The 21,661-nt window shown below is 39.1% G+C and overlaps 2 protein-coding genes across 2 annotated transcripts in view; both read left to right on the top strand.

Annotated features, from left to right (window-relative positions):
* The window catches only part of gpr158b (G protein-coupled receptor 158b), a 57,584-nt gene extending 47,735 nt beyond the window's left edge, over positions 1–9,849 (top strand). The window contains exons 9-13 of the mRNA XM_078265079.1: positions 2,181–2,286; positions 4,182–4,328; positions 4,478–4,721; positions 5,424–5,980; positions 7,088–9,849. Coding sequence (XP_078121205.1) covers positions 2,181–2,286; positions 4,182–4,328; positions 4,478–4,721; positions 5,424–5,980; positions 7,088–8,065 — 2,032 coding nt within the window. The 3' untranslated portion in view covers positions 8,066–9,849. The remainder of the gene's footprint in view (positions 1–2,180; positions 2,287–4,181; positions 4,329–4,477; positions 4,722–5,423; positions 5,981–7,087) is intronic.
* Positions 9,850–11,643: 1,794 nt separating this feature from the next.
* LOC144526882 (annexin A13-like) lies at positions 11,644–21,300 on the top strand. Its single transcript, XM_078264600.1, has 11 exons — positions 11,644–11,817; positions 12,632–12,707; positions 13,494–13,588; positions 13,680–13,850; positions 15,930–15,963; positions 17,111–17,190; positions 19,075–19,143; positions 20,066–20,167; positions 20,285–20,360; positions 20,485–20,597; positions 20,781–21,300. Exons 1-11 carry the CDS (start codon positions 11,803–11,805, stop codon positions 20,898–20,900), a joined length of 951 nt encoding a protein of 316 aa, XP_078120726.1. The 5' UTR covers positions 11,644–11,802; the 3' UTR covers positions 20,901–21,300.
* Positions 21,301–21,661: the final 361 nt, after the last annotated feature.

The raw sequence follows: 21,661 nt of genomic DNA, 5'->3' as shown, positions 1-21,661 counted from the left end.
TCTCTCTCTCTCTCTCTCTCTCTCTCTCTCTCACGCCGAGGCATTGTAGCCTAGACAGAAGACAAGAGCAGGTTTTGTGGACTTAGGGATACAAGTGACATGCTACCAACTCAGATAGTATCATTTCATATGTTGAGACCAGCTGTGGATCGTGGCAAAGATCCTTAAACCGTCTCTGATCACAGTTAATTTATGGGAAAATGTTACAGCCTCCGTTGCACATAAAACAATGTATATCAACTGTCTACATCTCACTGTAACCATGAGGCTAAATGCTAGGTGGTCAAGCTAACGTTAATAAACTAAATCTTAAAGGGCTGCTGCAGGTGTTTCAGTTTACAGACCATGTGGATGCCTGCTTTGTGTCTACAGCAGGGGTCGGCAACCTTTTTGATATGAAGTGCCCTTTTCAAAATTTCTTGTTTATTAGTGTGCCATGTCAACATTAAGTTTAATTATGACATCACATCAAAATTTAATATCCAGGGAATCTGTAATTTTATTCCATAGCAACATTTGATAACATTTATTTCCCATAATCAGGACATGTTACCAATCAGGACCAATTACATGACATTGTAATTACTGTATATCTGGAGTATGATACAAGGCTGCCATCCTTATGAAAACATTCACATCTGAGTTGAAATCATTAACCTTACCAACATTACACCGTTATAATGGCAGTAAATGTCAAAACAGGAGAATTAAGAGTAACAAACAGAAATATGAGAACTATACAACAATGCTGCCATGCTTATGAAACATCCACATCTGAGTTGAAATCATTAATCTTGTCAGCAATGAATTTGACATTTTTGCACAAAGATTTTCTTGGTGTATTATGCAGTGGAAGTTTCATGACGGGGTGAGCAACTTGTTCCTCGATTAATGTGTGTGAATGTTTCCCGACCATGGCTGGGGCACCATCTGTTGTCACTGCAAACATCTTGCTAAGGGACTGTTGGTTATTTATTTATTTATTTATTTATTTATTTATTTAAGGGGCCACCGGAGGAGTTTTGGGACCTTGAGGCTGAAAAGACTTGACCCTCCCCTCGCCAGTAATAATTTTTCAATGACCCTCCATAATGATTTGAAAAAGAGGCATGACCCTCCCCTAAGTGCTAGTTTGCGCTTAGCAAAGATATACATATGCCATTTGATTTTTTTTAAAGCTATGACACACACGAGTTAACCTCTGCATTATCATCTTACACATCACACTCCTCTGTTATGGTGTGGTGGCCATTTCAATAGATTTACTCACTAACATTGTTGTGGAAACACAATAAGCATGATTAACTAAATGCACACTTCCTGCATTACTGACAGAGTTCTTCTCTAAACAGTCACATCACCGTATCTTGCCATGAATTGCCAAACGTGGTATGTCATTTACATCCACACTCTCATCAAGTGCAACACTAAATACCATGGCTTCTTTCAAACCACCTGCGCTCTTACGTTTTCTGCCATTTCTTTGCACGTTTGATAGATTCAGCCTTGTCTGCCGCATCCTTGAAAGTTTTCTCATGTTTGGTCTCAAAATGGCGTTTAACACTCGATGTTCGGCAAACAACATTTTCAAGACATGAAGTGCACACAGCACGGTCCTTCTGAAACACAAAACCCCACTCTTCTGTCCATGATGACTGGAATGCCCGAACATTAACCTTAGCTAGCCGGCCTGCCCTCTGCCAGCAGCGCTAAGTAGCCTACGAGCCAATCAGAGCAGAGACAGAGTTGGGTGGGTCTTTGCTGCATGCGGATGGGGATAGTCTATGGTGGGGATACAAGTCAAACTACTGTAAATAACAGGTCGCGCAACTGTTAACGTTGTTATTTGGCATGCGGATGAGAGAGTGCTTCAGCATTTCAACCATGATTTCAACACATCAATAACTCTTGCACACATATTGCCAGCGTGCCATTGGTTATGGTATCGTGCCTAAGGTTGCCAATCCCTGGTCTACAGTGTAGATTACAGTGGCTTTGCTTTAGGAAGTCTTCACTAAGTCAAGAATGACTGCACTACACTCAAAACCAAGAAGAAATCATTCATAACATTTACAGATAAGCTCTCAAGAGGAGGCAACTGGTGTGTTCTTTCACAGACAAGTGCTCAGTTCAAAGTGCTGGTGAATGAACATTTCTTCTGTTAATGTTTTTTTCTGCAGGTTCTCTCTGGTGCCAGGGCTACACCCTGACTGGATGCTCATGTTGTTCTGTGCTCACACTCATCTGACTGTGACTGTGACTCTGGGCCTGCTGCTCCTTCCAAAGGTAACACTCCATCGAACCATGTCGGTTACTAGTTTACTGGGCTGTCAGTCAGTGGTTGAAAGTAGCAGATTTAGTCACAACTGTTTTCTGAAGGTACTTGTACTTTACTATACTATATCTATTTTATACTACTTCAACGCCTTCACATTTCAGAGGGTGAGATTGTACTTTTTAGGTCACTATATTTATTTGACAGATATTTACTATTAATAAGTGTGTATTTATTTTATTTATTTTTTTAAAGCTTATCAAATACACCTTGTTAATGGGAATTTCAGTAATTCTCAACCTGGACCCTATTTTTTGCTCTGTGAGCAAACAAGACTGTCCATGGGCTTCAAAGTGCACAGAGCCCAATCAGTACAACTGAGTGAAAAAGGTTATTGTAGTGCTCTCATGTTCATAATAGTAAACACGGAAATAAATGTATTGACCACAACTTTTAGTTTGCGCAAATTAAATTGCTATTTGCATGATCGTTTCTCTACAAAATATAATTTTTGTGCTTACAAAATGTTTTTTTTCTCTGCACAAAACGTGTCATTGCTGCTCAGAATAGTTCCACAAAGTTCAGGTATTTACACTGCTTGATTGGGAAACTAATCTGTAGAGGAGATGCAGCTCCTATTTGATCAGTGCAGAAGTCATACTTTTCTTTCTTATAAGTTTTTTTTAAATCCTGCAAATGTAATGGAGGTTACACCGAGTACAGAGATATTTCCATAAAGGCTTGGCTACTGCTGTACTGCAGCTTGTGTGTACAACAGTCCCTTAATCTTCTTAACTTCCATTTGATATTTGCGATCCTGAACAAACAGAGACAGATGCACACAGACACATGTGCTACCATTACCTTAAACTCATTCAAACTGCGTTAGTGGTTCCTATAATTTAGCTTAGCACTCCCGCGGGTGTCTTTATGTGCAATCTCTCAAGTCTGATGGAAAACATTTAATTCTCCTGCTGTGTAACAAATGCAGTACACCATCAGCGCTCTCTGTTCTTTCATTCTTTCTTAATTAGGCACCTCAGAAGTGCAAGTCGGTTGAGTACACTGGAATAATTAAGCACAATGGGAGGATGTTAATCTCACAGAGCGTCTGTTCCTGAATCTGGACTAAATGTTTATTTCTCTGTGATCCCAGATTTGTTATTTAAGCAAAGATGAATAATTTGGCCATGAAAAGTCAAAATCAAACAGATCATTACAGATCATGCCCACTTCTCAATTCAATGCGTTATTGTTATAGTGCAACCTCATCTCACCCTTTGTTCGTCTACTTAGGAATCCAAGTAAGGAGGAGATTAGTGCCTGCAAGAACTGAGCTGCATACATTCGCATTTGTTATACACAATTTGCGTATAGTTGCATTGGATTAAATAAAAAAAATAACTGCAAGAAACATTAAGTAAACAGAGTAACATATTTTAATGTATTTACCCCTTTAACTGTCATTTCAAAAGCTTTAAAGAAAAAATGAAACCTGTTGATATTGCTGTCAACAGGAGATCAACTTAAATTTAGAAGTCATGTAATTGGAGTTAAACATGTTTTTAATTATTGAATACAGAAATCAATACTATATTAAATCAATAATATAGAAACAAATCTCCTAAATAGTGTACATTTTTCCACATTCTGACTTTTTTTTTTTAAGTTTAACTAACCTATCGCAGTAACTTTTTCATTATCAGAGATCTTAATGAGTAAATCACCTCCAATGATCCCTTTAGCCAACATGTTTATTCTGTCATACAATAAATCGAATCAGAGGCGCCCTATAGGCCACAGTAATATGGTTTGACAAACTACATTTCCAATTTTGCATCTTTTTCTCACCCTTCCAGCAGGCTCAGTGATGCCATTCTTTAATCTTGCTCTCCATCTGTCTTAGTTCCTGTCCAAAGGGACTCAGGCTAGTGATGATATTGCCACTGAGGCCTATGAGGAGGAGCTGGACATGGGAAGGTCTGGCTCCTACCTCAACAACAGCATTACCTCAGCTTGGAGTGAGCACAGCTTGGACCCTGAGGATATACGGGTAAAGTAGCATTTTCAGAAACATGGCAAGATGATTCTAAATGTGTGTTATTTATACCAAGAAAGTTAAATCAAGAAAATATAAATCAAACACTGGCAAAGTAATTATTCGAAAGCTGCCCAACATTTACAGTCTAATTCCTTTTTTAGGATGAGTTGAAGAAGCTGTATGCCCAGCTGGAAGTCTACAAATGTAAGAAGATGCTCGCTAACAACCCTCACCTCCAAAAGAAGCGCAACTCCAAGAAAGGTCTGGGTCGCTCCCTGATAAAACGGATAACAGAGATCCCAGAGACGATGCACTTACACCGGCAGTGCAGTCGTGAGGACGGCAGCGAACACGGCAGCAACCGCAGCACCTTGAGGAGAAACCCATTTGAACCGAGTCACCACGGTAGGATCCTGGCTCCTCCTGTTTAATCTGGACCCTGAAACTGAAGCAGCTGAATGGAATTCAGCCATCATTGATTTGATCATTTACACCTGTACCTACTTACTGTGACACGTCAAAATATCTTCTGTGTAAAAGGCCTATTAGCATTGTAACCACAAACAGAACAGGAGGAACAGAAAACACAGTGTGCTGTCTGGTAATATCTTACGTCAGCTCCACATAGAGAAAAAAAAAAGGAAACTGGCAGTGACCCAGTGTGCCATCATACAACATCAAGCAAAAAACAGAGTCTACAGCCATGCTAGATGCTCTCTGAGGCTGTACTCGGGCACAACTGTGCTATGGTGTGCTTACAACGATAAAGCTAACTTTCTGATGTTTACCTGCTAACACTTGCTAACTAGCACTTAACACAAAGTACAGCTGAGGCTGATGGGAATGGTTTTGCAGGTGTTTGGTCATAAACCAAATTACTGGACAAAGTAAAATTCTGACATGTCTGTACAAAATTTCAAGGCAATCCATCCGATAATATTTCCGTTTGGACCAAAGTGGAAAAATGACCGAAAGGCTAACATTGCCATCCCTAGAGCCACACTGCCAACTTAAATAAACTTTTAAAGTATAGGCCTATGTCATTTCAAAATTCAAGGAAATAAGTCATATCAGTAAATGTATCCTTATGCTTTAATCTTCCCTCAGCCAAACCTCGGGATGACTCCCTGAAAAATAAAGTCATAGGTTTGAAGAAGTCACTCAGCTATGACCACGTATGTGACCAGGATGAGGAAACTGGAAGCCAAACTGGATCGACTGCAGGAGACAAAACGACTCCTGTTGGAGGTGGTGGGGAAGGATCTCTTCTGGGTTCCCTGATTGGTCGGAAGAATACTAAGAAGCAGCTGGAACCAGCTGCGACCCCACCGAGACTGGAACCAGCTGAGTCCACAGAGTCTGTTCCACTGTTCTGGAAATCAGCCAGCGCTCACAACTTAACGCACGAGAAGAAACCTGTCCAACTGCGGACCTCCATCATGCAGAAGTCGCTGAGTGTTATTGCGAGTGCCAAGGAAAAGATGCCGGGGCTTACCAACAAGACGCAAAGCGTGGAAGACGCCAGTAAGAAGGGTCTGAAGGGACAGGATGAGAGGATGCTGTCTGAAGTGGATGAGACCCCTGAGCATTACCCCAAGATGATCATCAGCCAGTCAGTGGAGTACTCCAAGACACCCATGAAGATGGGCATCATGAAACAACAGGTACTTTTTACATATTTACATTCCAAATCCAAATTGATTGATGCATTAATGTGTTATTTAGCTGTAGTGCGGAAATATTTAGTATAGTAGTAAATTGGTCCATGAACAGAAAATGTATGAAAAAGTCTATTTCAATATCATCTCAAATGATGGAGAGCGTCATACACAGAGTAGAACATCTTATTAGTGAGGAGGAGGATGATGGAGAGGTTAAGGTGGGGTTTGTTTGTTGTATTTGTTTCTCTCGCCAACTGAGACAAGGAGTAGATAATGAGACAACTGGCCAGACATAAGACCAGGTTTAGACCAAGCTGAAAACACAACATTTACAAATTATCACTTTTTGAGTTGATTTGGCGAAGGCATTTTTGTTAGTAAATAGATATTTATTTGGAGAATTCATTGGGTTAAGTCCAATATTCACTCTCCTTTTAGCTCTGTTTTGGTCTCCACAAACACCTGCAGGAAATGTAATATTATGTAGTTAATCTACAGTCAGTTCATCAGACATTTTTTACTTAAAACAGCTGCCTGCCGCTGCTGGAAACAACACTGATGAGATAGACTGAATTAAAACACTAAGGTTGCAGGCCCTAAAACCACTGAGGTAGAAGAAGCTGCAGTAAAACACTCTTTTGAAATGAGGGGAACTGTTGAGTCAGGCGGTATAAATCTGTGAGGTTGCCTCTATGGGTGACCCCTTGCACATTTTTATTATTATTATTAATTTGCTATAGCAGCTTTAAGTTACAAAAAGTCAGCACTTACTCCAAACACCCAAGGATCTCTGCTGGTACACCCTATAGGCAGGACCAGTGGTGTATGGCATCACATGCAGCAGCTGTAGTCACTCTAACTGTTCTCACGTGACAAATTTCCATACTTCGGTCATGTTTTGCCCATTGGTCAGACACAAAAGGCGATTTGAAGACATCAGCTTGAGCTTTTGGACATTTTTTCACAATTTTCTGACATGTTATAGATGAAGCGATTAATACAAAAATATTTGATCATGAAAATAATTGATAGTTGCAGCCATTCTTAGCTCTCTAATAATTTGATGAATACATCAGTTGACTTACTGGGTGGATTGCTTGATTTTAACAGGTGAGTGGCAGCCAGCCGTCCATTTGCTCCGAGACCGGTAGGAACCTCTACAATGTGTCCGAGGTTTGTCCCTGGGAGTTGGAAGAACCTCAGACTCCCTCTGAAGCAAAGACCCAGAAACATGTTTCCATTGCTCCTGAAGAAACCACCACAGGCCGGAGAGGCAGCAGCAGCAGCTCTGGAATCAGCAAAGCCAGCCGTTCCCAGCAGAGGCAGAAAGCCGGGCAGTCCCCTTCCAACAGACGGCGCTCTAAAGATAAAGGAGGAGAACGGGAGGAAGGCAGGGAGACACAGAAATCTCGACCACCCAGGTCACCTCTCCCTCTGAAGCCAGACGTCTGTCCCTGGGAATTCGATGAGCAGCCCATGCTGGGAGAAGATTCAGATTCCATCTCCCCAGACAGGATCAGGCACAAGAAAAGCATCACACCCACTGATGGGAAACCCAAGGGTCTCCACTCAGACCACTCCAAGTCCACGGGAAGCCTTTTGCAGCCTCCTTCCCTGATGGTAGAGATCTGCCCGTGGGATTACACCAGCCCACCTTCCCCTAAGCAGGAAAAGTCCTGCAACAGCCCCACCACACACAAGAAGAAACGGAAAGGCTCCTGCTCGTCCAACCACAAAGCCGAGAAGGAGAAAGCTAGAGAGAAAAGCAGAGAAAGGCGGAGCTCCTCCAGCAAGCCGCCATCGGAGAGGAGACGCGTTAGCCAGTCATCAGAGTGCAGCGGGCTGGTTTCTGAGCGGCGGAGGAGCTCTACCAGAGACCCAGAGGTGATGGAGATCAGGAGGGGGGAGGTTTTCTCCCGGGAGACGGAGCCCGCAATCACCAGCTTTGCTCAGACTAAAAAATCGTCAGAAAAGAAGAAAGAGAGCTCTTTGAGTATGAGTTACAAACCTGCTGTCATCAGCGGTGCAAAGGTGGTTGATGTTTGCCCCTGGGACTTTCAGGATCAAGACTCTGCGGAAAGGGCATGATGACTGGTGTGATGATTGTATTCTTTTGTATTCACAGACTGACAGCACAGAGGACAAAGCAACCGAATGATAAAGATGTAACATTGTATTTGATAAGAGAGTTTTTCTTGAGGTGATTTTGAAAAGGAAACTATTTCTTCTGTTGATGCCACCAAACATTAACTATTTGATAAATAGAAAACATCTCATTGTTACATTACAGTGAATGCAACCTTGAAGTGACTTTAGAGGAATTTTTAGTCTGCACTTTTGCTTGCACATTTGTCAAACTTGTATGTATGTTTTATCACTTTGAGTACATCAAGGCAATTTGAAAATGAAAGCATACCTGTATTTGACAAGCAGGTTGGACAATCATTTGTCACAAACACAGTCAATGCTTCACCTAATGAGCTTATTGAATATTGCTGTACATTTCCCCTGTTACGCTGATGATATTCTACGTTACGCAGTAAGCCAGTGAAGAATTACTGCATCAGATGCTTATGATGAAAACAAGCAGGTGGCAGGGAAAAAAAGACCAATGGAAAAAAAGGCCCAGACATAGCTGTTATGCTTTAGCTTTAGATCAAATACATAATTCATGGCTGGAAAATGATCTGTATGATTAGTTAAAAATGGGAATAACAAAGGATTATAGTGCAGCTTCATGTTAAAATCTGAAAAACTGTATCTTTCAGTAAAAGTACTTGATATACAGTGTATTTTTCACACACAAAAAAACTATTGCATGTGGCAAGCTATCAAGTATCCAATAACTAAATGTTCATTTATTGTACTCAATTATGACAGTGGAACTTTTGATGTTGTTGCTTCTCCCTATGTACTACATGATGCTTTTGAGATGATGTGCATTGCTATCAATAATGTACATACATATATCAAATGGCTTGCAGTTACAGTTGTGCAGTACTAAAATATCCATGAGGCTCTCCCTTCGGTTGATATTTATTTACTGTTTATTCATGCCCTGGATGTCCCTCTTCTCAAAAGAGGCTGTAGTATTTCCACGTCTAAAATAATGCTATGTCTTTCAAGGACCAAAACCAAGCCTGATGAGGGTGGATGATGTGAATAATGCATTTTTTTTCTGTCACTTAGTTGCCCATTTTACATCTGCTTGAATGCACCTTTCTTTAAATCCTTGCACATATTCAATCGCTAAACTATGCATGACCAAGCTTATTTTTTGCCCCTTTCTGGCTAACAGAATATGAAAAATGTACCATTTCAACATCATCTCTAACAATAACAGTCTGCCATTCTGTCCTGTGATCAGCCACCCGCCAGTGACACCTAATAAAATGCGGTCGCACACGGTAGTCAGTTCTACTTCATTACGGCTGTGTGTGCATGACAGTGAAAATACAGGAGTACACTCAATTTCACGAGAAGGCATGAAAAAAAATCATTGCATAATGCATATATTTTGAAATACTTAAAAAGGACTTAGGAGCACATGGGATTTTCAAATATAGATGTCAGATGTCGCGTATTTATCAAGAAACCCCTGTGAAAGATATTTTGCTCATCAAGCATTCATAAAGTAATTGATTAATAAACATGACCCACCACTCTGACTTTCACAAGGTTTTTTTCCTGTCAGAGGGTTTTTAGGCTCTATGAAATGGAATGTTGTAACTCGCCCACTAAATGTACTTCATGCTTGTTATACTGTATAGTGTTGCTTCAAAAAAGTTACAAAACGTAGCATCCACACGGAGCATTTATATTGTACATTCATATTGTGTTGCATGTAAATACAGTAAATAACCTGTTCTCAATTCTGGATTAAATCTTTCTATAAAACCCAAGTTTGCTTTTTTATTTAATTTTTTTACAAAATACCATATTAACTCTTAGAAACTCTTGGAACTCTTGATAATATCCCAATAATAACACATGCTGTATTCTTTCAACCCTAAAACACCTACAATTCAATGAATTCTAGCTCTCTGTACATTTTATTGTAGCAGGTATTGCAGCCTGTGCAACACTGCCACCATGTGGAAAATGAGATCCTATCTAGATCAGACAGTGGAAAATAATATTTACTCAAGTACTGGAAGTGACGTACTCATTTTATGTTACTTTATACTTCTACTGCATTACATTCCAGAGGGAAATATTGTACTTTTTACTCTACTTCATTGATTTTTCAGCTGTTATTACAAGTTAGGCTCCCTTTTATTAGATTATGATTTTTCAAACAAAACGTAAGATAATTTTGTAAAATGCAATACATTGTTACATAGGCTATTTAACTACCCATCAAATGTTGTTAAAGTTTTTAAAGTTTGCTCTACTTTGACCAGCTACAACATTAAAATATATATATGTTAATATAATAATGTTTTATTCTGCTGCATACTTAAGTAAAATTTGGAATTCAGGACTTGTAAAGCAGTATTTATACACTGTGGTATTACTACTTTTACTTTAAGTTAAAGTTCAGAATCTTTCTGCTACCACTCAAATTGGAAGCATCGCAATGACCTGAATGAAGAACATGAGGTGATCCGTTACCTAAGACTGGGACTAAACCATTGTGTGAATGTATTTAATATAATCGGAATTTTAAGTATAAATTAGGGCTATATTTCAGGTGTGGTGTTGTATATTTAGTTGCAGCACTGCGTTGCCGATGTGTGGAAAAGGAACTTCGTTGACACTGTTCCTGATTATAAAAGGTTTATTACATCAAGGATTTCAGCATCATGACGGATCCTGCAGAACCCGGAGAGCACAAAGCCAATATGCACTCTGTCTTGCTGCAGCAGGAACATGGCTTATAAGGGGTACGTTTAGGTAACATGTTAGATAAAGTAAATAGATGTGAGTTGGAAAGTAAATGTCTGAGTCCCTTTGAGGTCAGAGTCTCTTTGGGGGGCTCCAACACTACACATCAAATCATTGATCCCACTCAGCCCCCATTCACAGAATCACATAAAACATCCTCTTCAACACATCACTCCACTGAGAGGAAAATCATTAAACTTACTTCACTAACACAGTGCTCATTATGTCTCAGCACATTTGAGCTTTATACAAACTTTAACCTTATAGGCTCTTCAGATACTACAGTGGAGCACAGATATTTTACTTATAATAAGTTAAAAAAAAAACTCATTACCACACCACACTAAAAAAAAAGTCATGCTTTCATAATTTTACTTATGGTTTTTTATGAAAAGTATTATAACTGATCTATTGAGGTTTTAGCTGGTTGAGCTAATCTTGACTTCATCATAACTTCCTTAGGTTTCTGTTGTAAAATTGAATCGATAACAAAGCATCATATTTCTATCTGAAAAAAATAGTAGTAGGTGAAAAGTAATATTTGCATATAATATGTAGTGGAACTGATCAAGTATAGTATAATACCTAGTTAAGTACAGTACTCGAGTAAAGGTTGCATGGGTACAGGAAACAAGAAATAATTCATTAGAACAAGTCTAACAACTAGTTGATGTTAACCTTACTGAGTCAATTATTGTTTTTCTACCATCACCCCCACCCAACACCACCCTACTAAATTAATAAGCGGCAGTGACATCATCCCTGCAGCACCGGACAGGGCTGCGTCCTTTCAGGAACAACCGACCCGACTTGACACGCATCACATCAACTACAGAGCAGCACAACGCAGCACAGCACAACGTCACAACACAGCACAGAATCACAACACGCAGATTTTATTTGTTACTATCTAACTGGACAAAGCGGTCTGGAATAACATGGGCAACGTCCAGGTAAGAACACTAGATTCGCTATACTGTATCATAACTTACAGCTCTTAATCACAGCAGTAGAATCGGTGAATTCACTAATCAGAGACTTTTACAGCGCTGAAAGATGGAGTTTTCAGGGATGCAATACGATTTCATGTAAAAAATAAAAAATAAAAGCCATAATTATAAATCAGGAACAAGATCACTAAAATGTCACTGAGTAGCACAGGCAGCGTTCAGAAAAATATAATAGGTTTATAATGTTCTAAGACTTTTTGTCTGTAAACAGTCAGTGCCGAGAAGCAGAACTTGCGTAGTTAAGTTGAGCAAAGGGAGTACACTGCCAGGCCGAGGACGCAGCAGCAGAGACGAGGAATTTCTCAGAAACGCTGATCAATAAGGCCGCATTGTATTAAATGGGGGGTGGGCGAGGAGAGGAGAGGAGAGGAGAGGAGAGTGCTGCTGCTGCCGCCCCATGACTCAGCAATCACACACAGGCTGCACCCTTTTCCTGCGGGAGAGACCGGCTTGGATGTAGGCCTACTGTAATATAATATATCATTCACAACCTCACTCTGTCATATGTTTGAGTGGAGACCATTAGCTTTATAGGCTACTACAAGTTTTTAATATATATAATTATAAATGTTACATCCGTTTTATTCTGTATTACTGTCTACGATTTTGCATGCTGCTGAATGTACAGTATATCAGTAATATGACATGACCCTAAAAGTATGTGTTGAGATGATCATTTGATAGTTTTTACATATTTAGTTACATTTTATAAATTGAATATATATGTTTTCAATGATCCCGCCACTTTTTATTCTAGCCCACCATAGTCCCATATGAGGACTTTGATGTCACAGCTGATATAAAGGCTATCAGAAAAGCATGTAAAGGTTTAGGTAAGTGAGCCATATTATGTTTTGCTCATTCCTCTAAGTAATGTGTTGTTTTTCATTCCTCTTATTTAATCATTTAGATTCTCTATTTGTGTGTGATTTAGGCATCCATTATCACCAAATAATAGTCCAATGGAATCACTTATATCTGTATATTTCCTAAATCAGAAAATGAACAAATACAACTTTTTAAGTTAATTGAGGATACAGTTGTGCAGACTGATACCAGACACCATTCAGAACATGTTAAAGCAATCTGTCAATGGCACCTGTTCAGATTCTAAATACCAGTAGTTTTGTGTTATCAGTATATATGAGCAATAGTTCCTCCTTATTTGATCTATTCAGATTATTCACAATTGTCATTGCAGCTATAAGACTGAATATTCAAAGGAACATCAAATTACAGTAAATAAAATGTTACAATTAGCATGATTATGACAGAATTTGTTTCAAATGAGCTCAACATGAGTCTGTTGTGCACATTACTGTCAGTTATGCACTATGATATTACATGAGGGTAATGTATTGTGAATATAAAATTTAAAGTACTTTAAATAAATAAACTGTTATTTTGCCCAATTCTTAACAGAAACATGTCCGCCTGGCAGCCATTTTATAAAAGGCATGTCCAGGTTGAGTGACAAGACTCCAAAACTGCCTTCAATCATAAAACAGCTTTTAGGAGTCTAGTAATAGTGAAATATTGCTCTGATGGTGAAGCACTATTACTGTATTTGAAGGATCCCGATGTCCACCCTTGTGTTTAAACTGCTGTATATTCTCCAGGCACAGATGAAGAGGCCATTATTCAGATCCTGGCCAACCGCTCTGCAGCTCAGCGTGTAGAGATCAAGCAGGCCTACTTTGAGAAGTATGATGATGTAAGTACCTGCCTACGCTGACCCCTCTCTTTTTTACATACACTCACACACACACTTACAATATGTGCGGTTAATAACTCTGTTTTGTCAGGAGTTAGAGGAGGTCCTAAAAAAGGAGCTGACAGGTAGTTTTGAGAAGGCCACCATTGCCATGTTGGAGCCTCCACATGTTTACTTCGCCAAGGAGCTGAGGAAGGCCATGAAGGGGGCGGGCACGGACGAAGCCGTGCTGGTAGAGATCCTGTGCACAGCCACCAATGAGGTCTGTCAATATGTGATGCTATTCTTCGATACTATATGTTTCTATTTTCACTCTTTTATTAACTGCAGGTTAACTATAATAAACTTATTATGATTGTCGGTTCCATCCTTTATTTACTGTGGAGTCTGGCCTCACTGCCAGTTGATTTTCTATTTTAAGAACAAACTGCTCATGATATGGACTCCATTTTGGCTTCAACATTCTAATAAGGAATTCTTTATAATAAGTTTATAGTAGGTTCTAACAAATGGCTTTATTATCGTTATTAACTCATTTATTAATGTTAACAAGTTGTTAAAAATGGATTTTAGTCCTGATGCTCTGCAGCAAGTGGTCAACAACTAGCGGCCCCCAGCGTCTGATACCGACAAACAGGGCACCCTTTAGCGTCTGTATGAGACACAGCAAGTCTTGCAAGAGTTTTCATCAGTTTTCACAAATCTAGAGTTACCATCTCGACACGGCCAGTTTTGCCCGGGGTTGACGTGTCTAGATGGTAACCCAAGGCATTGTCCTCGAATGGTTATGGTTCGGATAGGTCGCCGGACAGTTTTCACAATTCTATGGTTACCATCTAGACACAACTATTAATATAATACATCCATGGACACAACCTTTTCAACTGAATATGGAGGAGGTGGGGTGGATGGATAGTGTCAACAACAAACAAACAAACAAACAAACAAATACTGGACTTTCACCTTGGAGGCTGCTGTTTGTGTCCCACGTGAAACCAAGTCAACATTGACTTATTTTAACTTACGCTACATACTTAACTACTTAACAACACATAAGTAAGTTACGTAACAAACATACTTATTTTAACCCAAACCAGTATCTTTTCCTAAACCTAACCACGTAGTTCTGTTGCCTTATCTAACCATATCCTGCATTTTGTAAAATTATGGGGTACCCAGAGCGTTAAAACGTGACGAGTTGAGAGTGAGAATGTGTTGCAATAAAGCAACAAAGCAAGTTGTGTTAAGCTTGTATCAGATATAACCCACACCAATGTGGTTACCCAAAAGGAAAAGCAGGGAAGATGACTGTCATGGCAATTTTCTAATCCCACTCTGTCATTGAGGAAGGAGTAAAACATCTCTTACCGTATTGTCACACTTTTAATGCTCAGAGCATGGTACACAAGACAAAGGTTAGTTTGTAATATGCACACTGATGGGAAGCTACTCTCTCTCTCTCTCTCTCTCTCTCTCTCTATACCTTGGCTTGGTCCTCCCCCTCTGATCGACGTCGCTTCTTTCAGTTAATGTTTTGCATGCCTTTGTTCTCAAGACAAAGGGCTCAAAAGCCAAAGGTCAGGATCTTCTGATGACATCCAAGTGGGCAATAATGCCTTATAGTTTATAGTCTATATTTTTCATATATACTATGTATGAATGCTGGTTGTATATGTATTCTCTACTTGTAAATACTGTATGTTGTACATAGTTTTTTGCATTGTTTTTCACGTTTGAGTAGGTGTATTTCTGCTTTATTTATTATTATATCTTATCATTCTGTGTGGATGTTGTATGTCTTATACCTGCTGCTGTAACAGTCATTTCCCAGTTTGGGATTAATAAAGTCTGTCTATCTATCTATCTATCTATCTATCTATCTATCTATCTATCTATCTATCTATCTATCTATCTATCTATCAGTGGTGGAAGAAGTATTCAGATCCTTTACTTCAGTAAAAGTACTAATAAAACACTGTAAAAAATACTCTGTTACAAGTAAAAGTCCTGCATTGAAAATGTTACTCAAGTAAAAGTATGTAAGTATCACCAGGAAAATGTACTTTTTCTGTTGACAGATGATAAACCTGCATTAATTTGGTCGACAAATTAATGAAAGTGAGGGTGAATAAAAACAATAATTGTGTGGGCTAAAGTCACTAAAACATTCCACAGAGCTGAACTGTAGAGTTTTGGGGAGGATTCCCTGTGGGTTTGTCACTTTGAGCGACCCCTTTCATATTACACATAGCTACTTGATCTGTTTCAAATATAAAAAATATTGATAAGAGCAGCTTTAATATTAGCTGACTGAATCTCATCTTTCTTTAACTTCCAACAGGACATCTTGTGCTACAAGCAGACTTATGCCCAGGGTGAGTTTTCTTCTATGCTGAGTCATGCATAAACAGCTACCAATCTGGTGTTCCTCTCATTCTGGAAAGTGTGATCATTTAACCAGCATGTGGAACAGATACATAGCAAGTTTTATATTTGTCGTAATGCCATGGGTGTTTCAGTTTTTAGGAGTGAATCATGGTGTAATGAGCCATGTTTTCCTCCCTCGCTGGCCTCAAACACAGTCTGATTTTATGCTTGTCACTTATTGGAAAATATTTTATTTCACTGTCCTGTTTTGATTTGATTTGAATAGGCCTACAGATATTGTTTATGTTTATATTTATATTTGTGGAAATTCACAACTAAGGTGTGAAACCTTATATTTAAAGTTTCACACTAACACTGTACAAATATAAATGTGTGCAGACAGTAAATTGGCAAAGTCTGCCAGAATATCAGCAGGTTCTTCGCATACAACTCCTGCTGATATTCTCGCATATAAAAATGACCCTGAGTCAGTTCTTTTAGCCACTCTACTGTAGCATCGGTTGGTCCACCACTTTTGTCCAGACTGACCAATCTCAGCAACTATTGGATGGAATGCCATGAAATTCGGTCCTGGCATTCATGGTCCCCAGAGGATGAATCCTACTGACTTTGGTGATCCCATGGCTTTTCATCTAGCGCCATTATCACGTCAAAATGTAATTTGTTTTCTACTTTGGTTTATGACCAAATACCTGCTTAACTAATGACATTCCCATCATCAGCTGCACCTCACTTGTAGTGCCAATTAGCTAATGTTAGCATGCTAACATGTTAAGATGGTGACCATGGTAAGCAACAGCACGTTAGCATTTTCATTGTGAGCATGTTAGCATGCTGATGTTAGCATTTAGCTACAGGAAAGTGTGATCATTTAACCAGCATGTGGAACAGATACATAGCAAGTTTTGTATTTGTCATAATGCCATGGGTGTTTCAGTTTTTAGGAGTGAATCATGGTGTAATGAGCCATGTTTTCCTCCCTCGCTGGCCTCAAACAGTCTGATTTTATGCTTGTCACTTATTGGAAAATATTTTATTGCACTGTCCTGTTAGGATTTGAATACAGATATTGTATATGTATTGATGTTGTAAAGAATATGTAAGTGGTGACTATTTTTGCCTCTTTCCTTACAGTGCATGAGCGTGAATTAGAGGCAGACATTGAGGATGACACCAGTGGAGACGTGAGGAACCTACTGATGTCACTGCTGCAGGTAAAGTCTAATTATTTTAGCTTTATTCAACAATGAACAATGCTTCTACACTGTTATCCCGAATCAGTTGACTTTACTAGAAATTTGCGTGGAAACCCGTTGCCTTAAACCGTTTTAAGTTTAAAAGGTGAAACTTAACAGGTCAAGTTGTACAAAGGCTGACTGGTATGTTGATGCAGTAGAGAAATCAAGTTTACATTAGTAGTCATTACTAAAAATTAGGGCTGTCAAAATAACGCGTTAATTTCGATTAATTAATCTGAGAAAAAATAACGCGTTAAAAAAATAAACGCGTTATTAATCCATTCCATATTGACGTTTGACCCGGAGCCATTCTAGCCACCATTGGACTGTAAAATGAAGGAGGGAGACGAGAATGTTCTGCCTGGATTATTAATCGGAACATTTACTTGTAAAAACCTTTTTCCTGCCAACCCTGGCTACCGAAATCTGGTGCCACTGATATGTCTGCACATCTGAGCATCTCTCTGATGCTCTGAAACACAAACACCGCTGCACGTGACGCTAGTTAACACTATACTCGACAGCAGCTAACGTTAGCCTACCGCTAGCTAGTAGCTGGATTAAACACGGTTAAAATGCTGACAGCTAACGCTAAACGGTGTGAAGTTTGACTGTGTTTTACTGTAGAGGATTCAACACCGGGATGTAACAATCTGCAGCTGCCGTCGAAGAAACAACACAGACGGTGCGTTCAATGAAACTGGTAAACTACAGGCTCGTGTTGCATTTTAAGTTATTGTAAATGTCCTTTTCCCATCTGATGGTTCAACAGCAATTTACTACTGAAATTAGTTATTGTTATTGTTATACATTATTATTAAATCATTTAATTTTGACCATATGGCCTTAGCAATAAACAAGCCGTTCTTTAATGTCACCAACTGTTGTTTAGTACCCTTTTTTTTCTTTTCTTTTTTTACTTTCTTAAAAAGTATCGGTTCAGGCACCGTTAATTATGTATGCGATTAATTTCGATTATTTAATCACAGAGTATGTAATTAATTAGATTAAATTTTTTAATCGATTGACAGCCTTACTAAAATCATTAGAAAACATAATTTACTTTTGTTGAAATATAACAAATATGAAACATTAGGCACTACTTATTAAAACTATAGAAAAAAAGCATTCCCAATGACCCCGCCCTTCCCATAGAGAAACTTAACATCCTTAGTTATCCCTGCTTAATATTATCTGTGCACTGCATACTTACGCTGATTATTACAAACAATTGATGTGATTTAGTAATGAATATGGTTTTTAACAAAACATGCAAAAATAACTAGTGACCACTAAAACGTTTAATTGCAACTAAAGCTGGGTTTACAGTGTAGCATTGGTAGTTTCAAGGGGAGTTACAGTACACAAAGAAGAAAGAGTCAAAGTCTTGTATCTGGATGGAAGCCATAAAGCAAAGGAGAATAGTACTTTTCTTCTTTTGATAATGGCTCGCAGAATTGATTCTCCATTCTGTAATTCGCCCACTGAGACATTTGTCACTCATCACATCATTGGCATGCTTTTTCAACACTCCCACCCATTTCTGCTTCCCCTCTCTCTTCCTTCCCCCAGAAAGACAAGACAAACACAGTGTGACTCATGTTCTACAGCGACATCTATCCAAAGAGGCCTTCAAATATTTCCTGTTGATGTGTAGCAGATGATTGTTATCCCATTAAATGCCAGAGATTATTTTCATAATTCATCTTGTTGACCTTTCCTCCACTCACTAAATCTTTTCCCTCATTCTCTCTACATGCATCGCCTCCCTTATCCATCCTCTTAAACCTAAATCTTCCCCTTTTCTTCCCTCCATATCTCTGTATCCCCCTCTTCTCCAAAATCCCTCTTTCTCGCCAGGCAAGCAGAGACGAGGGCTATGAAGTGGATGAGGGTTTAGCCGAACAGGATGCCATATCTTTGTTTGAGGTGCGTTCCCAGATGTCGCATAATTCTTTCAAATTACAGACCTTATTCATAGTTTGCTCTTTAAATAACAACAGTGTTTGCAAGGTAATGTGATCCTAGATTTAGATGTTAAAGCATGTGAGCCTTGGGTGACTGGCAAATCTCAGTGCAGATTTTATTAGATCAAAGCTGGTTTTTTGTGGTAATGCTCCACTGTGGCTTGTATTACAGTACAGGAGTATGGGATCTTTGTGGAAATTCACAACTAAGGTGTGAAACCTTATATTTAAAGTTTCACACTAACACTGTACAAATATAAATGTGTGCAGACAGTAATGTGGCAAAGTCTGCCAGAATATCAGCAGGTTCTTCGCATACAACTCCTGCTGATATTCTCGCATATAAAAATGACCCTGAGTCAGTTCTTTTAGCCACTCTACTGTAGCATCGGTTGGTCCACTACTTTTGTCCAAACTGACCAATCTCAGCAACTATTGGATGGAATGCCATGAAATTCGGTCCTGGCATTCATGGTCCCCAGAGGATGAATCCTACTGACTTTGGTGATCCCATGGCTTTTTATCTAGCGCCATTATCACGTCAAAATGTAATTTGTTTTCTACTTTGGTTTATGACCAAATACCTGCTTAACTAATGACATTCCCATCATCAGCTGCACCTCACTTGTAGTGCCAATTAGCTAATGTTAGCATGCTAACATCGTAAGATGGTGACCATGGTAAACATTATACATGCTAAGCAAGAGCACGTTAGCATTTTCATTGTGAGCATATTAGCATGCTGATGTTAGCATTTAGCTACAGCCTCATAGAGCTGCTAGCATGGCTGTCTTGAAAAAATAAGACCCAGGTTGTAATAAAACAGAAAATATTCTTAATACTCACTACTGCTGGGGTATTATTACCTCGTTTGTGCCTGTCAGGCAGGAGAAGGCAGATTTGGCACCGATGAGTCCACCTTCAACTTCATCCTGACACACAGAAACTACCTGCAGCTTCAGGCCACCTTTAAGATCTATGAGTCGGTAAGGATGGCACTCATCCCTACAAAAAAAAAAAAGCTGTTTTTGCAAGATGATTTCCTACTGGTTTCTAATCATTGTTGATATTTTAAGTTCTCATGTTAACTCATTGTCTTGCAGCTTTCAGGAACAGACATTTTGGACACCATTGACTCTGAAGCAACAGGAACTCTGAAGGACTGCTACATTACTCTGGGTAGGCAATGGGATTGTTCACAAGCCATGAAATATCAAATCAAATATCCGTTCTTATAATAACACCTGCTGTGTGTGTGTGTGTGTGTGTGTGTGTGTGTGTGTGTGTGTGTGTATGTTTATAGTCAGGTGTGCAAAGAACCCGCAGCTGTATTTCGCCCGACGCCTTAATGCCGCCATGAAGGGAGTGGGCACTGATGAAGACACGCTCATTCGCATCATTGTTGGCCGCTCTGAGGCAAGTCTACGTGTGTAACTGCACAGTAGTCATGATGTTTAATGAATTTATTTCCAGATTCCATTTCCTTAAAATGTTTTCAAAAAGTAATGTAAGACCATGAAAATGTTCAATTCAAAGACAACAATAACCAATGAAAAGGGATTTTGTGGTGATAGCAGTGTTATGTTGTTAACTCCACAGTTTGACCTGGAGACAGTGAAGGACATGTACCTGGAGAAATACGATGTTACCCTGAAAGACGCTCTGGATTCAGAGTGTGGTGGAGACTTCAAACGCCTCCTCATCGAGATCCTGCACTAAAACATCTCACCTCTCTTCTACAGGCATTATTTAACCAACGTGACAGTCTCTGTACCTACTCATCCTTCCTCCTTCTTCCTCTTCTTTATACACCTTTTTACCAGTTTTACTCATTCACTTTGTGGACGTCTCTCTGACAGTCAGTTATCATTGCAGCATGGACCAAAAACCAAGTCATTATAATATAATACATTGTTTTACACATGGCAAACTTACATTCATAGTCTTTAAATACACAGTTTTGCCAAGAACATTACACTCTCATACAATAGAGGTGCACTGGATGTTTGTTGTCCCTTTGATAATATTATGACAGCATTGTGGAAGTTATATGGAACTTGTGCAGCTGAGCATCATTTTAATGTATTTATCTAAATAAATAGTGTTAGTCTATTCACAATCAGCAGTCTTTTTGTATTTCAGCTGTATTTCACCATTTCAAGCGTAACCCAAAGCTGTAAACATTGCGAGGCTGCTGCTGCTCAACATAAACTATACAATCTCATATATTTGTCATCACACTCTTATCATCATCCGTTAACTTCACAACTATTTGCCTCAAAGATGCCTTTCATAAGATAACAGCAATGTCATTTCACTTTTGCTGCAACACTTAAGTGCCGAATTATCACATTTAATATTTGATAACTGAATACACTAGATGATTAATTATACATAAATATATTATTACCCTGATACCAAAAGCCTAAACTCTTTAAGTATGCAGTATTGGGTTTTTGTAGTCACATCCCTAAATGTTA

Source organism: Sander vitreus, chromosome 12, assembly GCF_031162955.1.
Source record: "Sander vitreus isolate 19-12246 chromosome 12, sanVit1, whole genome shotgun sequence".
Classification (NCBI taxonomy): domain Eukaryota; kingdom Metazoa; phylum Chordata; class Actinopteri; order Perciformes; family Percidae; genus Sander; species Sander vitreus.
Note: the sequence above shows the minus strand (reverse complement) of the source record. Positions and strands in the feature narration are given on the sequence as shown.

Bases quoted from the DNA above. Each gene is read 5' to 3' on its own strand.
- LOC144526882 (XM_078264600.1), top strand. The intron at 15,964-17,110 runs GTGAGTTTTCTT...CTTTCCTTACAG, and splicing joins CAAGCAGACTTATGCCCAGG to TGCATGAGCGTGAATTAGAG. The intron at 17,191-19,074 runs GTAAAGTCTAAT...CTTTCTCGCCAG, and splicing joins TACTGATGTCACTGCTGCAG to GCAAGCAGAGACGAGGGCTA.